Consider the following 22,757-nt stretch of genomic DNA (forward strand, 5'->3'; position numbering starts at 1 on the left):
GCAGAACAGAACACTCAACCAGACATTTCACAACGGGGTAGGGAGCAGTTGTGTCCCCAGGCAGCAGTGACAACCAAAGGAGGTCTTGCTGTTTTTTCTTCTCCCTAAGAAACTGTCTCTGTAGACAACTGCAGCAGAATACTTCAGCACCTCCTGGTTTTTAACATACAGAGGTGCACTTAAATTTCTTATTTTCCAATCTTCTCTGTTCTGGACTGGGGTCTAATGTACATTTGGCTTCATGGTTTGTTTTTGAACGCTTAGGACACCTTTGATCTCTCATTCCAGCTTCTCTTAAAAGGATTCCTTCAGTGCCTTTTATAATCTGCATTAAAGTTCCTTGGCTTGACTACTGAGCATTTAAAATGGAGATTTGCTCTTGTGTGGCAACATGGCTGGCAGCAATGGAATTGATGGCAGAAGTAAGTTAGTGCTCAGTTCACAGTTCATCACATGAAAGGCAGGAGATCTGAGCCATGGTGTATGGGGGGCTGTGTTAAATAGGGTGAGACCTGCATTCAAACCTGCCTTCAGCCATGAAGCTCATGGAGTGGTGTGGCATAATTCATGGACTATTTCAAGCTTAGATGGTTTTCAAAGATGAATGGTCAAATTTGTGGAGGTCGTATCTATTAGTGGCTACAAGCTGTGGAAGCTGTTCAGAAACTCTTCAGGATGTGCAGATAATACACTGCTAGTAGGATTGAAGCCACCTTGGCTCTGGATACATTGCTGGGGAACAGCAGTGGAAGGAGGTTAGACTGCCTTCTCGCTTGTGGGCTTTCCAGAGGCATCCAGTAGGCCATTGTGGCCTTATGTTCTCTTAGCCAAATCTAGGAAAGAATCTTCCTGCAAGGCTGGAAGAATTCCCTAAGATGCTGAGAAAGGGGAGGAGAGTTATGCTATTAAGAAGCAGATATTATTCAAGTTAAGCCCATCTCACTTTTAAGAAGCAGACATCTTTTTCAAGATTTCTCACTTCTATTGAACATGGGTTTGGTTTGGTTTTTTGCTCTACAATGCTTTTGTTTCCATCTTTATGAGGCAGCCTGCCCTTCCTGGGAGCCCTTGGATGTTTTTGGCTCCAATCTTCATCAGCTCTAGCCAGCATGATGAATTATCAAGGATGAGTGGAGTTGTAGTCCCAGCACATCTGAAGAGCACCAGGTTGGGGAAGGATATGTTGAACACTCCACAAAATTGTCACACTTGTTTCCTGTGAGGCAGCACTCTGAACAGATTCTCCCATGTAGTATGCATTTTCTAGCAGCACACATCCGTTTAACATTTGCAGATGTCACGAGCAGGACTGATTTATCCAGTCTTAAAAACATGTTCGGTATGTTTTGGGTCTATGGGGAGAGGGTGTTTAAAGTTGTTCTACTCCAAAACCAAAATCTGAGCTCTTTTCTAATGCTAGAATCCACTTTCCTTATTTTAAAACAGAAATCCTTTGACCTTTCCTTTGAAAACGAAGCGCCTCCTTTGCTCCAAGAATATTTTTCTTAGAAAAATTATTGCATTTGGGAAGTCGGCCCTGGCTACAAAATGTAAGGGCTGGCCCATGTGCAGCCTCAGGCAGTCATTCAAAATGAAAGCTCTCACAAACATCTTACCAAGATTTAATGTACATTTATTCTTAACACGTGGAACATATAGTATAAAGATTTCATACTGAATAAATGATATTCATTAAGCCAAAAAAGGAAAAAAGGGAGGAATTTACATCAAGTTTTTTTAGCTACATCGTCTGAAATACAAATATGCAGAATTCATCACTGAAAAATCTCAATTGTGTTTCTTCATCAGGAACTTCAACTGAACCTAGAACTTTTTCACACCTCGATTAGAAAGAAAAACAAAAAAACAAAAAACCCCAGGAAAAATAAAACTATAAGTTGATTGGCTGCTGAGACAGCAATGACTTTATACACAGAGACCTGTACAGCATCCTCCAGAGAAAGAGAAAGAGAGAGAAAGAGAGATGTCTGGCAAGAGATTAAATAATTGGTGTCTCGCTTTTGCAGGTCATCAACTCGTTTAACTCGTCATACTATAAAGGGGTGGCGGGGAGAAGGGGAACAAAACTGCAAGGAGTCTGGGGGCATGTGCAATGTACAACGTCATATATATATACACACGTGGCAGCTGTCAGGCTGCAGCTAAAGGTTAAAACCAGTTCTAAGAGGTGATCTCAGGGTTATTCATACAATCAAGGAGGAAGAGAGAAAGAGGTCAGGGTGTTGTAGGTTCACACATGATACTTTGGGGGAAAAGCCTTTTTTCTCCTCAACATTAACTAAAAACATTTTTAAAAACTACAGCTTGCTGCTGATCCAGCTTTTTTTCTTCAATGTGAGACATTATTACAGTATGTTTACAGTTTAAGGTGTACAGTACATGAAGTTCTACACTCTACTGCACAGGCCTCCATTGGACAAAGGTCTGTTCACAACTGGTAGCTTCTTGGTTCCTGCAAGATTGTGAATGTACAACGATAAACCACACAAGAGTTCAGCAGTCACTTTTTTGTCCTTCAGAGTTTACCATTAAAAACAGTTATGAAAGTAGCGCCTGTTGATGCGATAACAGGACAAAGTTGTTTTTCCCCAAACTCACTGTAAACAACAGCAACTTTGGTTAAAATAAAAAAAGTCTTTTTTTAAATGTAGGCAGAGCTTTTGTCTCCTTGAACAGGGGATTGGGACAGATCTGAAGGGCAGAGGTGAAGGGGGGGAATATCTTTTCCCCAAGGTAGAAGCAGGACAGCGCAGGGCGGACAGTGGATTCTGAGGTGGTTTTGCATAAATAAAGGGCAACAATCAGTTTCTAAGTCCTCCACTCACACACACGCACACAGGGGTATAGGCATCCCACGGCTGTCATGACTGGCCAATTAAAAACAGTACGTCACAAATAACTTGTGAAACCAACGAGTTCATCAGAGGTGACACGGAGATGTCCAACAGCCGTGACTCATATAACGTGAACTCAGAGTGGTTCTCGTCCACTTTGGCCAGAGCAAGCAGCGCCCGAGCTGCCCGACGCATCATGTCCACACTGGTCGGTTCAAAGGGAGGGTTTTGCATGTGCATCAAACTGGCTTGGCTCTGTTGGAACTGAGTGGCTGCCAGGCTGTCCTCCAGGAAGCCTAACAAGTTGCCAATGCTGCCCTTCTGCACGGCAATGGCCCTAGCTGCCAAGCTGTCACCCTGCGCCAAGTTGGCCAGCAGGACCACAGCCATCTCCCGACACACTGGGTTCTTTCGGTCACTAAGGAAACGCACCATGGTGCTGTAGAGTTTCTCCAAGCGACTGAAGGGTGGTGTTGCAAGGATCAAATCCACATTGTTGTCCTGGATGCTGAGTTTGCTGAGTGTTTCCAAAACCAGTCTCTGAGGGGAAAGGACAGCATTAGGCCCAAGGGTTGGAAAAGGGTCTTGGGCTTCCGCTGAAGGACACACCGCCCAATGGAGGAGCCCATCCAGGATAGGCAAACAGATGCTCTCTGGGTATGGTGAAAGGTCCAGCTGGCCAGAGATATTGGCCAGCGTGACCAAAGTGTTTTCGCGCAGCATCTCCAAGCAGTCCCACCACCACTCCACTTTGTTGCAGCTCACTCCTTGGTCCTGTTCCTCTTCCTTCTCATATGTTAGCGGTGCCTGTTTGCGTTCTGGATGCTTATGGTGAAGGAGAATCAGTTTCCCTAGGATCAGCAGCAGGCCAGGGTGTTTAGACATCTCAAAGTCATTGCCTGGCACAAATGATAAACTCCTGATGATGTTAGACACACAGATGCAGCGCTTAGATAATGAGTCCTGCCAGTCTAGAAGTGTGCAGAGCGGGGTCTCATCTTTACTGTGAGGTTCATCTTCCAGAATTTTTATGTTTCTGTGGCTCTGAGCTGGACTGATGCCAAATGGGAATTTACTGCTTTCCTTGGTCACCTCCACATTTCTGACCTCCTCCTCCGGCAAGGAGCCCGGCCGTGCCGAAAGCATGTCGTCCATGGTAGCCGTTATCCGTTTCTCTGGACGACCCTCCAATGGAGGGGACTCTCCCTCTCGGGTGACTGGGCTGGCCTCAGCTACAGAACGTTTCCGCAAAATGGAGTTGCAGGACACTCGTTTGTGAGTCAACGAGAGTTCCATTTTGCTTTCAAAGTGGGTCTGAATGTGTTCAGTGGTATCGCCCCCACCAATCCGCCAGTGCAGCAGCCCACTCTCAAACTCCTGTACCCGGCCAAGTTTGTCGGAATAATCTACCACAAATGGGTCGTTCTTCTGCACTATCTTGACGGGAAGCTTGTCAAATTTACTGACCAGCTTCTCCTCACTCTCTAGTGGTGCCGTAGCTTTATTTGCAAAGGCAGCCTCCTCCTCCCCTTCCTCTTCTTCCTCTTCCTCACAGTTAGTACTTCGTGGTTCCTCCCTCTCCCCTTCTTCAGGAGGAGGACTCGAAGACTTGCAGAACCTTTCAGGATCCAATAGTGTTCTTTGCCCTGGATCTCCCACCTCGTATTCTTTCAAGATTCCAAAGATTTCAATCAGGCAACGCCGGAAATATTCCACGAGTAGCTCCAACAACCCTGGCAGCTGCAAGACAAAAGAATTATGAGCAGATTAAGACTGGCTTGATACAGGCAGATTTGCACAGAGCTGTAAATGAAAATATGAACATAAGAATTGACAGTTATTTTGTCCTTCTAACTGCTTTCTCTGTGCTGGTGCTGGTAATGCTAATATAAACTCCTCCATTCTCCGACCACTGTTTATTTTTATTTTCCACATGTCCACTCACCCCAGCCCAAGCTCAAATACTCTTCACAGAAGATTGCCCGATACTCTCATGCTGCAATCCAAACATGCTTAGATGGGAAAAGGAGCCGGACAACTGGCATTCCTCACTACTGGCTAGTGAGAAAACAGGAACAAATATATTGAACTGTGCTCAATGTATTTCTACTTATATTTTGAGGCAGAAAAAGTCTTTCACTTTCTCATTTGTTATTACAGCAATTCACTAAGAATATCAAGTGTACTAAGATAGCATGAGAATTTCGTGCCCTTGAAGATAACTCCCTTTAGACATCATGTCAAGTCATTTACTTATTTGAGTTATGTCGCGCTTTTTTCTTACAACAAACTCAAAGCCGCTTCCATCATTCCCCTCCTGCTGCTCTCAAGCTTATCCCCACAACAACCACCCTGTGAGGTAGGATGGGCTGAGCATCTGCAGTTGGCCCAAAGTCACCCAGTTGGCTCCATGGCTGAGCAGAGACTAGAACCCTGGTCGCCTGCGTCCCAGTCCTGTGCTCTTACCCACTACACCACCCTGGCTCTCAGGTGTAGTTTGGTGCTATGTAGTAAGCTTAGTAGACATCCTGGGGTTATGCAATTCCTCCTCCTGTGCAGCACTTCTCTCTACCCCCCCCCCCCAGTTTGCATCAAATCCAATTTTGGCATGACATCTACCATTTGAACCTGCTCTACAAACCAAAGCTTTCTTTATTATACTGGTGTGTATTTGCCTTGCAATTCAGGCTTTCTTCATGGTTTGTAGGACAGGTATAAACCAGGGTTTTGCCAGTTCAGATGTATTATCAGAAAGTGGTTGCCGCAGAGAAGAGATCCACAGCATGTGCAGGACAGGGGGAGTGCACAATTCCTAGGCTCATTTCAGGTTTGTTCATGTAACACCAAACCATGGGTTGATGTTGAGTCTGTGCCAAGCCTTTAGTGTATACACTGACATGCATGAAATTACTACACCATGCCTATTCCAGGATACCAATACAAGGTTCTGTTCCTTCTTTGGTGTTTATATACACAAGCTTAAAGTGCAGCCTGGATGGAATCTGTTTCTAGAAAGCAGCTCGCCCAAATGCCAATCTAAAAGGGAGTATGAATGCTTAAAAAGGAAGGAGGAAGTGGAAAAACTATTTTGTGCTATCATCCTTCCTGAGTCCCAAGTTAATTACAGACAATTGTATTAGAGGGGAGCTGGTGCAGATCAGATGATTTCCAGATGATATGCTGCACTAAGCACAAAGCACCATGAAGCAACTTAAAGATTAACTTATTTAGTATGACATAACCTTTTGTGGACCGTAGTCTACTTCATCAGATGAATCCAATGTGGTATGATTAAATGAATACAAGCTGTTGTACACCGATTCCATAATACATTTGTTAAATCTTTTGGTGGTGCTACAAGAAACCCTTTATCTTTACAAACAAGGAGAGCTGAATACATCTTTACCTAGGCTCCATATACACAGTGTACATTTACTGACTGGCATGACCCAACCACAGAGTGGCTTGGGTTGCATTACGTCCCAAATTTAACAATCCACTTAGAAAAAAGCTGAACGTTTACTACCAGCATCAATGATGCAAATTTGCTTACACTACGTATTTTTTCTTCTTTCTTCTGATCAAACAGTGGGACAAGGAACCAGTGTGGGATCTCCATGGCCTGACCAGAAATCCTATCCACCTTAATGGATCGCAAGCCTACCCTTCCTTTCAGCCTGAGGGTCTAGAATCCTTTTCTCTTTAAACCACCCCCAAGGCTCCCAATTCCATACTCCAGAAGCGAAGCACACATCTACCCTGCTAATCATTCTTCCAATCCCATTTTCAGATTGCAAAGCCATGCGACTAGCAGGTATTGACCCACCTGGCTGAGATTGAAGGTCATAATGCTGTTATCATCGTAGAGCAGGATGTTTATGGTATCTAAGGCCCACGTACTTTCAGCCAGTAACCCAGACTTCAGAGACATCATTACTCTCCATGCTTCCGGAGTTCCTGGAACATGCAACACAAGGTTTGATAACCAGCAGCTCCTCAAACTGTCCTAACTTCCACTTTCCAAATTCTGCAAGAAGTACAGGAATCTCTCCTGCTCTTGTGTGGCTCTCAGGTATTTTTACTGTGTTTTCATAGGGAGAGAAAAACCATGCATATGAGCATCCCTGAACATGTTGGGTGTCGTAGACAGCTACGACAACCACCAAATTTCCAAACTGTAAGCACCTGAGAGCCCCTTCACTTAATATTATGCATCAGTGATCCACAGAAGGATAAGTCGTGCCCTGAAAGACACGCCCTTCCATCAACACAAGAGAGAAAAAAAGGAAACATTCAATTACCAATATCTTTTGTGGTCAGACGTCGCCTCTGCTTCAGCACAGGTTGTGTGGCTTCCACCGACCCGGGTGGGAATGTGATGTCCCGTCGTATCATTGGAGGTTGTACAGCTGCTGGTGTTATATGTGAGGCAGGAACGGGTGGTCCCGCCTTCTGCATCTTCATTCCTGAATGCAGGAATGGCGATTTACTTGGAGAGGTGCGGTTTTCCACCGGCCTGGGAAGAGGTGCTGGACTAGATACCTGAGGAATGTGATTCTGCATGCTAGGCTGGGTTGGGTAGTTGGGCTGGGGTGGCCTCGTCATCGGGGGCACTGGGGCAGAGGGACCGTAAGGAGGCTGGCGATTGCCATGGGAAGGCCATGGTCCCTCATGGTTGACCCTCTGGTCCGGATGCAGCATTTCATCTGTTCGATTTACGCCGTGATATGCCGGCCCTTGTGATGCAGAGCCAGTGCTCTGCCGGTTTTGATAGCTATAGCCCAACTCGTTACGCCCTTGCCACATGGTGCCCTGCTGGGGGCCCTCCGGAGTGGACTGTATGGGACCCCCCATCATCTGAGGAGGCATGCTCTGCTGCGTGCTGGGGCCTGGGGGAGCAGAAGCCCTTTCTCTGACGAACTGGAATGGGAACTGGTTCTGCGGCCCTGCAGCAGGTCGGCGGTCTGTGGCAGAGTAGGTGTTTCCATACTGGTTATATATCTCCTGCTGGGGGGAAGGCTGAGCAGCTTGCTGCTGGCTGGCTGGCTGGGTCTGTGCCGGAGGCAGCTGCTGCTGGGCTTGCCCCTGGCCTGTGCTGTACGGGACACTGTACATCTCCGTTTCGTGTCGTTTGGCTGGGGGGCCATAGTTGCCGTCCATCGGTCGTTTGTAATTCTGGGGATGGGGAAAGAGAGAGTCATCTTTAAGCAGCTCTCTTTTCTAGACAGACTGTCCTAACAGGTCCTATTGCTAACAGCAAGGTAAGCTTCCACTGCATGTTTTGTACTATTAACTATTAACTTTCAAGTTTCCAACTATAATGCATTCTTAACTTTCTGTGAATAATCTGGATTTTCTGTCTATGGACCACATTTTCCAACTGTAAACCCCTTCATCCAAATGATAAGCATCAATAAGCTGTGTTTGAAGATTTTTAAACCTAAATCTGGCCAAATACTGAAATTTCATACACATATACAATTTCATACCCCATACACAAAATCACACTGTGACAAGCGCATGTTAAGAAGTCTAGAAATGGGATTTCCTACATAGGGCAGATCATTAGGGAAGGGTATGTATGGGTCAGTCTGAACATGTCCGTACTAATGTTTGGTTTCTTCTTGCTATGTTTCAAAACTACAGTTTCTCCAGATAGCATGTTAGTTTTCAACCAACAGAAAAATCTCTTTGTTAGGCTTGAGGAAATTCTACAAAAACCCTTAGCTTTTAAACCTGAAATTTTTTTGTTAAGCATTATACCGGAAGATATTAGCAAACAAGAAATGTATTTGATGCTACATTTAATCACAGCGGCGAGGATTGTGCTTGCTCAATACTGGAAGAGTGAGGAATTACCCACTGAGGAACTGATTTTAAAAAAGATTCTGGACTGTGCAGAAATGGACAGATTGCCTCTATCACTGAAGGAGAAAGATACTGACTTCTATCATACTTGGGACCTTTTTTATGACTGGCTGGAGAAACAGGACTTGGCTTAGATTTAAAGATGTTTTTAAATTTTTATAAATCGATTTGAATATGATTATAGAATGTTAAAAAGATATGTTGTAAGGGGCTGACCCAGCACATCCAATGTATTTGATGATTGATGTTTTTAGTTTAAAATCTTAATAAAAATCTTTATAAAAAAAGAAAAAGAAAAATCTCTTTGTTTAACATGAGTGCATTTTGTTTCTCCTCCAGAGTCCATTGCCCAAGACAGGCAAAGCCTGATCAAGGCCTGCAATTTCTTGGGATCCAAAATATACATGGAAAGGTTCGCTAAAACTCAAGCAGGTGACAGAAGGTGCACCTTCGTAAAGCCAGCAAAGCCCACTGCCTTCTGAACGAAGCCATACCCTCCTGGTACAAAGGAGTTTCCTAGCAAATGCTCATGCGCTCCCAGGCAAACATCAAAAGCTCCAGGAACTCACCTGCTGCTGCTGCTGATAGAGGGTGGTTTGTTGGCTGGGGAAGGGGCTGCCCGAGGATGTACCTTGAGTGGAAAATTGATTGCCATAGGAATCATGTCTACAGAAAAGATCAAATGGTTAACTTTCTTCCAGATACACAGAAGATCATTACGTTCATTTATTGCAGAGACTGTGTTGCTGATACAACAGAAGAACCTACCGCTGCTGCGGCTGTTGAGGATAGCGGCTTGGAGAATACATCCCTGAATCGGGGGTGGAAGGCATGATGTTGGGCTGGGGCGTTCCGGTTCCTAGATTAGCTTCTGGCCCCATTCCTGCTTCAGTCCTACAGGTGAACACACATACTCCTAAGATACTATTCTGGTCTTCCTCTATAACACTTGGAAATTAACAGGACAATCACTACTGGGAATATGCATACAAATTACAAACCTCTTGTTTAAACTCAGAACTCTCAGCCTTCTGCAATTATTTAAATAATCAAAATTTGAATTTCTTAGAATTTTAAAGGCATTAACATGCTCTTATTTGGCAAAGTTGAGAGCATTTATATAAACTTTTGTAATTGAAGAAACAGGGGACAGCTTCTATCATCATATCCTTTATAATTTTCAGTCATATTGGCTTATGACCTTGTTCATATGAAATACTAACTCTTGGTCTATTTGACTGATGGTTTGTTACGTTCAAACCCAGCCACACCAATAAACCATGGATTTTAATCACAAGCAATCCTCAAAAACAAACCTTGCTTGTTATTGGACTGTCTATGCTGTTTAACATATAGGTTGTTCTGTGTGAATCCAGAACAGAGGATTGATCATGAACTGTTTCCAGAACAGGCTCCAGAGGTGACAAGCAAGAGTGGTAAAAAACAAACACCGGTCAATCTACATGGTACACTGCCATAGAGGCATTTTACATACGGGGTGAAGGACAGGGGGAAGAAGAGGGAAGCAATCACCCAGTGATTGATAAATCAAACTGCAGTTTGTCTGACTGTCTGTTAGACAAACCCTGGGTAGCACAACCCTGGGTTAATCATGGGTTAAATGGATAACTGGTTAGCATCGTGTGTAAACCAGATGGAAGATCTTAATCCTTTCGTCCTTGTCCATATTTAGTTCTCCTTCTACCAACCTGCTCCTCAAAAACTTTCCTTACTCACAAACCCAAACCTCAGCGACCCATAGTTCAGAGGAAGCAGGTGACCATGTACATTAAATGAAATAAAGGCAAAATAAAAACATCTGCATGTAAGAAAAGTCATGCTGGATCATACCAATAATCTATCCAGTCCAGCATGCTGTTCACATGGGGGCAAACCAGCTGTCCACAAGACCCCTCAAAGCAGGATGGGTGCCAGACTTCAGCCTCCCCAAGCTCCTCAGGCACTGCTGAGGCCACCTTGTCACCATCTAGCAATCCCTTATGTGCCAGTGTAGATCAAAAGCATCTAGACTCACCTCACTCTGTCATATGGGCCATATGGATAATGTTGCCTCTGCCCCATGGGCATATTACTCATCCCTGGACCTGTAGCTCGATTATAAGGATCACCCATACCGCTGTTGGGGCCCTGCCCTGAGGGCAAAAAGGGATCACTTCCTGAAAGTGAGGAAAGAAAGCTGTCAGAATACAAGATCCATTCCTCTTTTCAACCGCAAACAAACAGCCAGTTGAACAGATTCATCCCATTGCTTCCATAGGATTGGAGAACTCAGCAAGTGTACTTGAGCATAAGAAGCATTTTCACCTTTTCTCATACTGCCATATGGATCCTTATTTGGCTCATAGGACATGCGGCCCATCATGTCGGAAGTATTCATGCTGGGCTGGTACCCTGGGTTAGGAGTCATCGAGTTCCTCTTCTGGAACGTAGGGTCACTGCCATCGGGAAAGGCATCCTGAAGGCCTACTGAATTACTCCTGGCCCAACAGAAAGGAGGAACTGCTTTAATCTGCATATTGATGCAAACAACCACCAGTCCTATGATGCCTATAAGCAAAGCTCTGACAAGGCACAACAGTCGTTTGACATGAGTAGTAAAAAGTGACTGTACAATACCTGATGCCTTGCAAAGGGGGCATTTGACTGTGTGGTGTTGATGCAGGAGTTGGGGGCTTCAAGTCTCCTCCTTCAGCCATGGAGCTACTGGTGGACTGAGGTGTTTGTGGACCCTGCATGGAACCTGAACCCGCTGCAAGTGGAGAGGAGAGACATCAGCTCCATGGTAAGTAGAAGATATTATGCAAAACCCTCAGGGATCTTAGTCATATTGGCGGGCACACAAGTGGAGGAGAATCTACACTGCAGTCTCTGTGGGACCTTACATACCTTGGGGTACAGGAAATGAATTTTCACCAGGATGGTGGAACCTCCTCTTTGCCACACAGCATTCTCCCTCTTCTGCCCAACTGTGTGATCAGATGTTCACAGTTCTAAACACTGTTTTCCCAAGACCAGGTTATGCAGACTCATGTCTGAGGAGCAACATTCTGAACAGCACTTCTAGGAGGAGGCAGTTCTACACCATTACTCAGAAGTAGATCAGATCTGGCATCCACACTTTGCTTTTTTTGGCACCAAGTAAAGAGATCTTTTTATTTTCACAGACATTTTAGTTTTTCATCATTTGTTTTAATTCTGGTATATACTATAAAACTTGGCAGTGCAATAGCTAGAGGTCCTATTTGGTTATTGCTATCCTGCAATTTTAAAACTCTAATATTATGTCTTGTATTTTATTGTTTTAATTGCTGTGAACTGGCCAGACATCAGCTATTGGGTGGTGCAAGAAGTAATTAATTAATTAATTGAGGTCCCCTGATACAGTAAGGAAGGCCAGGCAGATAACCCCTCAACTCCTCATTGGGGGATCCACGCTCCACCATTACTCTCCACGTCTGTGACCACAACATCTTTCGCCTCCACTGGGTTCTTCCCATGAACATGAGACAGCCTCTCCTGCACAGGGACAAGCAAAAGGGAGCAGGCAGCCACTTGCCTCCCATTTGACACAAAGTCACTGGACAGTCTGCCTGAAAGTTAGGATGCAGTGTGGTTCCAGCCCGGCTGCAGTCTCTGGTAGTGCCATCGCTCAGGCCGGTGCACACACCTCGGAGCCCGCGAGAGCAGAGACAAATTCTTAATTAAGTTTTCCATTAGTTACCACTTTCGGCACAGATATCCCTCGCCTCAGCCCTGTGAGTTGATGAGTCATTTCAGCTATTCGTTAAAATCCTCTGGAGGTCACATGCGGGTCATGTTTGTTTACGCCCCACCTTCCTGGCACCCTCTCCCTCTGCTCCCTCCCAGTCTGGGGACATCTCCCAAGGAGGAGGGGCGGAGGCGAGCCAGCAGGGAGCTCCATTCATAACCCCTCCCCCACCTGCTCTCCCCATTCATTCGCCTTTCAGCTCCATTCCGTTCCCCAGGGAATCCCGCAAGCCAAGTCTCCGCTGCATTCTAATGCACTGACATCAGCAGGAAGAGGTTTCGAGACATTCCCTGCGTCGCTGCCATTTGTTGTCCGTCCCCACCCCCTGCTGGCCCTCCCAACTCGCGAATTTACAAACTGCTGGAGGGGTGCCAATTCCATACACTGTGAATTCAACCCTAACTGGCTGCACTTCCCAGGGCACATGTTACTATTCATTCATAACCAGGAGCCAGAAAAAGCTGAAAGGGGGGAGGATGGAAGGGGTGGGAGCGGAGGAGAAAGTTCAGGCTGCAGCAGTCCAGGAGGCAGCGTCTAAGCCAGAAGATGCAGCTGACGTAGCACGGGCTGGCACCGTTACGTGCCTTACAGAGATGCCCCTTCGACAAGGAGAAGGGAGGGTGCTGCTGGTTCGTCCCGCTTGGGAGCACCCAGCATCTTCAGCAAGCAAGGCCTTTCACTGACCATGCACTGCCTGGAGATGCACCCCAGGGCAGAGGGCAGTCCTAGCTACACATATCAGCCTTTCAATGGAAACTAAGAACTAAACCAGGACAGGTTGTTTAAAGCCAAGAGCCAGTATTTGCAGCTGTGCGCCTCTGGCCCAATATTAAGTTTCAGAGCAGTAGCAAACCAAACAGTAACTATCATAGCACCTTAAAAACTATCAGTTTTACTGTAGCATAAACTATAATGACTAGTGAAGGCAATGGTTTCCTGATCCCACAACAGATGCTAACTGACACAGAAAAATCTGTGATGATGATTATGTTATCACCAATTACTGCCACAATCAAACCACCTCTCCAATAAAAAAATGAAATGCAGTAAATTGGGGCTGAGTTTCCAGATTATGCTGACTCAACTGTGCTGGTGGAAGATAACTAGTTTTCCACTCCTTCCTATGGCAACCCCTAAAAGCACCCCAAAAAATTCACACACTGCAGCCATAGGAAAGAAGAAAGCAACCATCCCATTGATTTCCAGTTGCCCGGTATCTCCCACTGAGGCAAATGTTCTGATGTCCAAATCCAGAATTCTCGGTTGTCTGAGGACAGCCAATCCATGGGTTCCAATTCCGGGTTGTCTTGTCTCTCAACAGACCAGAGTTCTAGGTTTGAACATCACAACAAACAAGCTAAGGATACAGCATTCCTGGGCTGTTTATCTCAGTGAGAGCGGTCAAGAACCAGCATGCATGCTCACCTTCCACTTGTGTTCAAGACTGCAGAGCTTGTAAACTCTGGGTTGTTCCAAGATGAACTATAGTGAGAAGACCCTGCTGAATGGAATTAGTTATGGTGTGTGTGTGTGGCAGGGGGAACTACCCAAAACTCAAAGCCCTTCCCCTTGCAGATGGCAGATACTGGATCCAACCCAAAATGTAGAAACAGCCAGGAATAAATTCACCAATGGTTGTTTTTCAAGGTGGGGTGTGTTGGGATTCATGGAAATGCCGCTGTACAAAACACATCCTGATGCCTCCATCATATCATCTGCAAAGTGGGGTGGAATATCCCACATGATACGGAAAGGGAGAGCTTTCATAATGTTAAATCCTCTGTGCAACATGTCACACCTTTTCACAACAGCTGCTACTGGTCAGGAGCTGCAGCAACATTTAGTCTGAGAATTCAAAATGATCCTCAGCTAAGATTTACTCAGGGTAAACAGCCATAGGACATAATTTAAATATGAAAGGAATTCACACACCACAAAGAACAAGAATCTGCACAAAGTGGATGATGTAGGGTACCTATAGTCTCTGTTCTGTTTAACCCAATCCACATTCCAGCTCTGGATTTCAGGCTGGTTAATCAGTGGGGTGGAAAGCACATCGTACTCCCAGGGAGTACCATGCTCCTCAAATTTTGCCCCAAAAGAAGGCTTTCATCTGCTGGAGTTTAATATGTTCAAGCAGACAGAACTGTTCCAGGTGATGGACTATGGGTCAGCGGTAGAGCACATGCCATCACTGTAGAAGATTCCAGCTTTGATCTCTGGTATTTTTAGTTAAAATGCTCAAGCTGCAGGTGATGGGAAAGGTCTCTTGCCTGACATCCTGATCTGATCTTCCTTTTCTTCTGCCTTCTACTTTCCCTAGCATGGTTGTCTTTCTTGCCCTCTCATGATGTGTCCAAAGTGCAACAAAGGATTTACCCTTCTACAACATGGGAAACCCAGGAATTCCTGAGAAAGGAAATGCCTGCCTATCAAAATGTATCTAAAATTACTTCTAAGCCAAATTTAAGGATTATCAAGTTGTCCTCCTATTCGAGCAACCCATGCAGGTATCTTTAAATGGGCCAGTCTACAGGCTTGGAAGGACAGATAACCCTGTCCCGAAGCTTCCTCATCTCAAGACACATCAGCCCATTAAAGCAGGCAGTTGAAGCATCACCTGGTCATCATGGTATCCTTCTTCTAAGCATCTCTACTCTACCGTTCCTCAGAAACATGACTTGTGTAGTCATTTGGCTTTAATTCAGTCAAGTAGCCAAGAGACCAAAGGAAAGGTTCTTTTCATTACCTACATTCAAAAGGATTATCTCTTTGTTCTACTTCACACCAGTTTGTGCTCCTGAACCTCTCAGTTCAGGAATCCCATACACTATTAGATAGTGATGCTCAGTATGAACAGATTTGTTGCACAACTCCAGATCCAGCTGGGATTCATGTGGCTTCCTGGCATTCTCTCCTCATTACTCTAGAGTCTACCCTGCTTTTCCAGGGTGAGAGGTTCTTTTCCTCACCTGGCTGAAACCGTCTGTTGCCCTGTGTGCAACCGTTACCCCTGTGAAGCACCCACCGCAGATTTATAGCTGGCTTCCATGTCTTTGATGCAATTCAATCATGCAGTGAGCTCAAAAAGTCTGCCTGGGACACTAAAGGGTCTCAGGCTCTACATTCGACCTCTGGGGTCTTATTCCAAATGCCAACCCCATGGGAGCTTCGGGGGAAGAAGAAGAGCCTTTTCTGTGCTGGCCCCCCACCTATGGAGCAACCTGCCTGTTGCATCCCATCTAGAGCCGAACTTGCCACCTTTTCAGTGCCAGGTCAAGGCAGCCATTTATGTGGAAGCCTTTAAAGATCTCCTTGGTTATCCAGAAACCTGATGGGATTATTCAGGTGATGTTTTCTCTTTGCAGAGTCCTTTTTTTACTATATTTTAAAGCTATTTTAAACTAATGTTAAAACAATGTTAAAATGAATTTATAGTATTTGTATTGTATTTTGTTGTTTTATACATTGTTGTAAGCCACCCAGACAGCTTCAGCTATGGGGGCAGTATAGGAAATAAATAAATAAATAAATAGGTACAAAGTATGGTCCTACAACCTTGGGGCAGTTGATGCCTTATGAGTCTCTTGAAATCCTATGCCTTGAAGTAGGAAATAAGTGGAAAACTTTATCTATTGCTTAATTTTTAGATTATCTCTCCCCCTGGGGGAGGCATTGGATAATCTGGGAGTGTAGACCATTATTCTAAGTTATTTCTTAATTCTATATTTCTGTTAGGAATATCTGCCAATCCAGTGGTTGTATAGCGATCAAAAATTATTATGTTCTGTAAAATTAATTATGTTATCTGCGGTAAAATAAAACTGTTTACTCAGTGAGATAATTTCCCCATTTTCTGTTAAGGAATTGTGTAGAATCAACCTACTGTATGCATAATACTTCTGCCAAAGCCCCCTATGTTTTCAGTTTTGTTGGGTACAAGTGTAGAATATGCAAGTTCATGCATGCATGTAAATGAGGACATCTGGTAACAGACTACCTTTTTCTGACAAATGAAAAGTGAAAGCATGAAAATAAAAATAAAACAAGATCATATGGGTGCCAGTTTATTTTGTGCCAATCTCCCAATGCTTCAGAGAATGCTGCCTTCCTCAGGGGCACTCTGCAACTAAAGAAAATTCCTTATCACTAGTGATGTTTCTGACTATTTTTTAATGATACATCAGTCTCCAGAAGACACAAGGCTACAACACAAAATACAGTTCATAAGTAATAAAAGTACTTTATAGAACAGACAAAAACTTGTACTGCCCATTTCTAATGTTAAGAGAAAACGTAACATGCGGTATGTGAGTTATTATCTGTTGAAATCAGGTTTCCTTTTAAAGATCTAGATCAGACACCAACACTTCCAATCTAAACCTGGAGACCTATGAGCAACCAGATATGCATTGACGCTTAATCCATCTTCCCAGACTGTTCAATTATAAATTTTTAGTTTAAACAGCTAGGATGTCATCTAGACACACTGAAAGAATTGTTCATGCCTGAAGCCAAACAGAGAATGAAAAGTCAACTGGATGACTTGGCCACCTGTCTCTGCATCCGTATACAACATTAAAAAGCTACTCTGCCTGAAGCAAGCAGAACCACCATTGATTTTCATCCACACGTTAACACCGTTACAAATATTATAAATAGCCAGCAAAACACAAAAAAGCCTGCTTAAATAAGGATTTTGCAAGTGTGCCTTTACACCTAACTGAAAATGGCACAATTCTAATTTCTAGCAGAAATTAGTACTCTGTTCAGCATTTGTGGTTTGTTTGTACAGGCCATGGTCTATTGGATACTGATCTAGATCATTTAGGGCAGTATGAATACAAATGGACTTCAGAAGCCAAGCTTGACTCACCTGGAGATGGAGGCTGTATTTTGGGTTGTGACTTCTTTGAATCGGTTGCAAAGATGTCTGGGGGAGGGTCCTCACCTCGCTCAATCTTGCACTCAAAGGCGTAGAGACACTGGATGTACTGCTTCTTCAGGGAGCTTGCAGCACTGCTGGAGGTGCCCACATTCAAATTGGTGGCTAACTCACGCCATTTTTTGTTTTTGTTAACCTGCACAAAGCCAGAAGGAACAACTTTTTAAAAAATCAAGGCCACATACCCTTTCCTAAACTTGCAACAGGTAAAGAAATAGGCTTCCCTCAAAGGGTTTGAGAAGGCAAGAAAACTCGCACCCTAGTCCAAGCAAATGCTTCAGTACGTTAACTGCACTCTCATCTGCCCCAGCCAACGTGGCCAATGTTAAGGAGTGTTGGGAGTTGTCCAAAGCTTCTGGAGGGTGCTGAGTTTTGGAAGGCTCCCCAACAGGTCTTTTTTAACAATTTAAGAGGAGTGATGAGCAATTCAGCTATCCTTCTCAGGGGATAAACAAACACATTCAAGAGAAGCCACATGCACCAGATGATCAAAATTAGGTGGCTGTAAATAGTAGGGCAACCCTGAGCTGGATGAAAGGATGCAGATAAGTAGCAACTTGATAACCAGTACTGCAAAAATAAGCAACTATCTTCAACACAGAACCTTTGAGAATGTTTCTTAGGAGTACTAGAATTTGTCATAGAAACAGACAGAAGTATGGCACTGTGTATCAAATCCTGGTTATGATGCTAGATACAGCTATGTGTCTTCTCAAGAGCTCCCTAGGAAAGACTTCTAGCAAATATAAACATTGTCCTTAATATCATCCAACTGCTCTCCATTAACTGTTCACTTACTTGAGTCAGGCCTCCAATCTCCTTCACAGATACATACAGCCGATACAGGTCGAGGGGTTTCCGTCCCACAGCTGGAAGATTGGTCATGCCCATTGCTTTCTCTTCTGTAAAGGCCAAATAGCGATCTACCCACATCTTTCTTTCTGGTTCACCACCCAGTTCATATAGTTTAGTAATTTTCTCATTTGTAGTTGTGGAGGAACTGGATTTCTAAGGGAAAAATGAGAGAAAGAAGCAGGCTAGAGAATCACAGAGCAACTTCAAACACAACTTGAGCAAAGCTTTGTTTTCCCATTCTGAAATAATCTGCTTGTCATACATGATGATAGCTAAAGTGCTGAAATGCAGCTTTATTCAATACAATACTGTCAAAAATTAGCCAACAATTTAAGTTGTAAGATCTTTACAGATATGATCCTTTCCTGGGAAGGCATGCTCTTGTCAGAGTTACCTACATTTAGCTACATGATATGTGGGTCTGCTTTTGAAAATTCTTCAGGAACTTGCAGCTAGTTCAGAGTTTGGTAGCAAGGGTAATACCCATGATCTACTAGAATTAACAAGTTACGTACACCTGCATTTCAACATCTCTGCTTTTCCAAGCAGAATTCAAAGCCTACAGTCTGGGATTAGGCTACCAAAAGGAACCACTTCTCCCACAGGAACCCACACAATTGCTAAATCAGAGAGGAAGGTCCGGGAGCACAATTTTGCTTGCCTACAAGGCACATGTTCCCTGTATGGCTTATTTGCTGCTAGCAAAGTTGCCCCAATTTTGCCACCCTGGCAGTGGAACTCAGCCAGCTAGGGGGGAGCCATGTAAGGCCCATATAAGGCTCACCCAGTCCAAATGTATCACTACCCCAAGCATATTCATTTAGTCCAGCTGTTTTCAGTTTTTATGCAACGTCAGAAGTCAGGAAGAACAAAACAATCAAAGTTGGCCCTAGTAGAATGTTTGACTCTATGCCTACCACTATGGAAAGAGTAAAAAATTTTTAAAAGTCTTACAAAAGACTCAGAAAAAACTATTACATCAGTTGATCCTTGCAGAAAGAAAGCTCGCATGCAACAGTAACTGTTCTCTCTCTGAGTCACAGAAATGGAGGAAGACCAGGTAGTAACTAACATTCCTCAGGACAATCAGACAGCCCTTGACCCAACTCCGAGAACAAGATGCTACAGAGCCCAACAGAAATCTTCAGGAACAAGTTCTTCTGTTTTCTCTAAACACAGCCTTCAGCACTGGAAGTAGATACATAGTAAGGAGGAGAGCCAGCATCCATGGAGTGGTACTGAGCAAGGTAACTGGTATGCTCAACTGCTCTCAAACATCAAATCTTGTAGTATAAAAGCATACCTCAAAACATAAATCTCTGAAAAGAGGCATTTGTTCTGCTCCCTCGCAACAAAAGGTATTTCTAGAATCAGACTTCAGAACATGAATCCAATAGGAAAAGCATTGTACATATTCAAAGCAATGAGGGGAAAGAGGAGTTTCAGTACGTGTTTGGTTTTTTAAGTCTGAATTTGTGAAAGGTGACAAAAGAACGGGCCAATGAAGATGAAGCTGCAATACAACCAATCAATCACGGTGCAAATCAAGGAACAGACAAGGCGCTCTGTGGTAGACGCAAGGGATTGAAGAGATGGCGGGACTTGGCAAAGTGTAGTGAAGTGAAGTGAGAGGGGTCAGTATTTTCCAGCAGTAGGTGTTCACAGGAGAGCAGGGAACTGATACCTCATGATGCTGACAATCAATTGAGGTGGGATGTAAGGGTGTATACACTCTTGTCATTTTGAGTGAAGGATGCTGGTGACACCAGGGAAAAACAAGATATTCTGATGAAAAACGCAGGTTGCTTACCTGCAACTGTCATTCTTTGAGTGGTCCTCTGTGCACTCACACATACGGGCTTTGTGCCTTTGCAGAGGCTATTGTTGGGGAGTTTCTATAACTAAGCGTTCATTTTGGGTGGGAGCCCCTCCCCATACAATACAACTCTCTTAGTTCTAAGGAGCCTGCCAATGATATCTGGCTAAGGAGAGGTGAGAAGAGGAACACCAGTCCAGCCTGGAGTTTTTCAGAAGAGTAAGGGCAGTAGATGAGGGGACGACAGCAAGTGGGGCTGGAGGATAGGTTGTGTGAATGCACGGATGACCACTCGAAGTATGACAGTTACAGGTAAGCAACCTGCCTTTCTTCGTTGCCATCTCTGCGCATTCCTCATATGGGTAATTAGCTGGCTTACCCTGTGAAGGATGGAGGGATGCTCTCATCACTGGAGGATGGAGGAGAGGGCTGCCCTGCTGAAGGAGCAATCAGCCCTTGCATGGACATCCAGCCAGTAGTGCCTGATGACTATTGAAAGCGTGGACCATGTGGCTGCAGGCGGATCCCAACCAAGAGGGCTGTGGACATGGCCAGTACACACATGGAAGGGGCCCTCAGTCACCTAGTGAGGCACAAGGATGCCATCTTTTATGCTAGGCAAATGGTGCTCAAGACCCAGTTGGATAATCCCTGTGAAAGGAGGAGGTATCCTTTTTAATGTCCGCTGTAACAGATGAACAGTCTGGGGAGTGGTGAAATGATTCAGTTCTGGATTTGTAGAAGGCAGAAGCCCTCCTGATGTCGAGCTGGTGCAGGGTGGACTCTATTAGGGTGGATTGGATGGAGAAGATGGTGAGGAGGACAATGTCCTAAACAAGATAAAAAAGTGAGACGACCTTAGGAAGTAAGGCAGGGTCCAAGCAGAGGATGGCCTTGTTCTTTTGGAAAGTCAGATATGATGGTTCAGCATGGAGGGTGCAGAGCTTGCTGGCATGATGGGCTGATGTGATGGCCACTAGGAAGGCCACCTTCCAGGATAGGAGGCACAAGTCAGTTGTAGCCAGGGGCTTGAAAGGTGTTTGGTGAGTGTGTGTAGCACCACTGACAGGCTCCATGCTAAGGTGTGGGGTTGGGTGGTGGTGGTTTCGCAGTCCCCTCAGGAACTTGTGTGCCAATGGGTGGGCAAAGACTAATGTCCCCTCAATTGCCGGGTAAAGGAAGGAGATGGCTGCCAGGTAAACTCAGATCATTGAGGGGAGGAGACCTTTCCAGAAACGTCTTTGCAGGAAGTGTTCAAAGGTGGCCTGCTGTGAATTGAAATCTTCTGGACATGCAAAGGTTGTGAAGGTATTCCACTTTGCCAAGTAGGACCTTCCTGTGGGTGGCTTCAGGGCTGCATACAGTATGGATGATACCTCTGGCCATAGTGGTATTCCCTACATACTCCAGGGGGTGATCCTCCAGGCCGTGAGACATAGGGTTCTGACATCTGGGTGAAGAATTTGGCCCAGGTTCTGTGAGATGAGGTCCTGGCAGTGTGGTAAGTGGATGAAGTCACTCTGGGAGAGCTGGACAAAGCATGACTGTCATGGCCACCATGGGGTGATGAGAATGTAGTCCGTCCCATCCCATCCCTCCTGATCTTGGTGACTGTCCTGGTGATTAACGGGAATGGAAAAAGAATGTGGAAGAGGGTTCCACCCCATCAGAGGAGGAAGGTGTCCCTCAGGGAGCCAGTTCCCTGTCGGGTCCTGGAGCAGAACTGGGAGCATATCATGTTGTGGGCTGTAGCAAAGAGGTCCACTGATGGTGTCCCCCATCTGTCGCGGAGGTCGCAGAGGATCATCTTGTTCAACTCTCACTCATGTGAGTCAAGAGTTGCACTGCTAAGGGTGTCTGCCAAGCTGATGTTTTTACCTGCCCTGTGATTTGCTGTGATTGTCATCTCTGGCAATGCAGCAGTCCCATATGCTTCTGGCTAGCCTGGTGAGTGGAATGGACTGCGCCTCCCCTACCTGTTCTGATAGAGCATCACAGCTGAGTTGTCTGTAGCAACCTGTATGCATTGACTGCACAGGGAGATTTGAAAGGTGATCAGTGCCTTCAGTACAGGCAGCATCTCCAGGAAGTTGCTGTGGTGGCCAGTTTGTCCATGGTTCCAGGATCCCTGGGTTTGCAGGTCACCAGTGTGCCACCCAGCCTGTCTTGGATCCATCTGTGGTGATGGTGATCATCAGCTCTGGGGAAGGAAACTGATCTCTGCTATGAGGCTGCGTGGGTTGCTCCATCACTACAGGCGGTTCTGGGCAGAGGGGGATGTTCGGGATGGTGTTGTGGGGTTGTCCTCTGCGCAGTAGGTGTGGATGAACAGCTGCAGGGGTCTTATTTGCAGTCTGACGACGTGGGCAGCCATTATTGTCCAGGATCCCTGGCTACCAGAAGGCTAGGAGCTTTTGTATCTCATGTGCCATGGAAGACTCTCTTTGTGTTGAGGTTGGCTGCTAGGTTGTGTAGTGCCACTGCTCTGGGTTCTTGTTCAGAGCAACAGGGTTACTGTAGGTGTTCTATAAGTGGATTTTAAAATTTTATTCAACGCAAGTATTCCTTTACTTTGCTGCCTTTAAACATACACACTGATAATTTGAGGGTGGGGGGGGTGGACAGAAA

General features: G+C 45.0%; 1 protein-coding gene across 3 annotated transcripts in view; it reads right to left on the reverse strand.

Annotated features, from left to right (window-relative positions):
• Positions 1–1,612: 1,612 nt before the first annotated feature.
• Positions 1,613–22,757, reverse strand: part of ARID1A (AT-rich interaction domain 1A) — an 86,599-nt gene continuing 65,454 nt past the window's right edge. For all 3 annotated transcript variants that reach the window (XM_044435343.1, XM_044435342.1, XM_044435341.1), the window contains 10 exons: positions 18,257–18,466; positions 17,390–17,594; positions 11,361–11,493; positions 11,049–11,221; positions 10,759–10,900; positions 9,492–9,617; positions 9,293–9,389; positions 7,157–8,030; positions 6,682–6,812; positions 1,613–4,595 (listed from right to left, as the gene is read on the reverse strand). In XM_044435343.1, the coding sequence (XP_044291278.1) occupies positions 2,883–4,595; positions 6,682–6,812; positions 7,157–8,030; positions 9,293–9,389; positions 9,492–9,617; positions 10,759–10,900; positions 11,049–11,221; positions 11,361–11,493; positions 17,390–17,594; positions 18,257–18,466 (3,804 nt within the window). In that variant the 3' untranslated portion in view covers positions 1,613–2,882. The remainder of the gene's footprint in view (positions 4,596–6,681; positions 6,813–7,156; positions 8,031–9,292; positions 9,390–9,491; positions 9,618–10,758; positions 10,901–11,048; positions 11,222–11,360; positions 11,494–17,389; positions 17,595–18,256; positions 18,467–22,757) is intronic.

This window comes from Varanus komodoensis, unplaced genomic scaffold, assembly GCF_004798865.1.
Source record: "Varanus komodoensis strain SLA01 unplaced genomic scaffold, ASM479886v1 scaffold29_1, whole genome shotgun sequence".
Classification (NCBI taxonomy): Eukaryota; Metazoa; Chordata; class Lepidosauria; order Squamata; family Varanidae; genus Varanus; species Varanus komodoensis.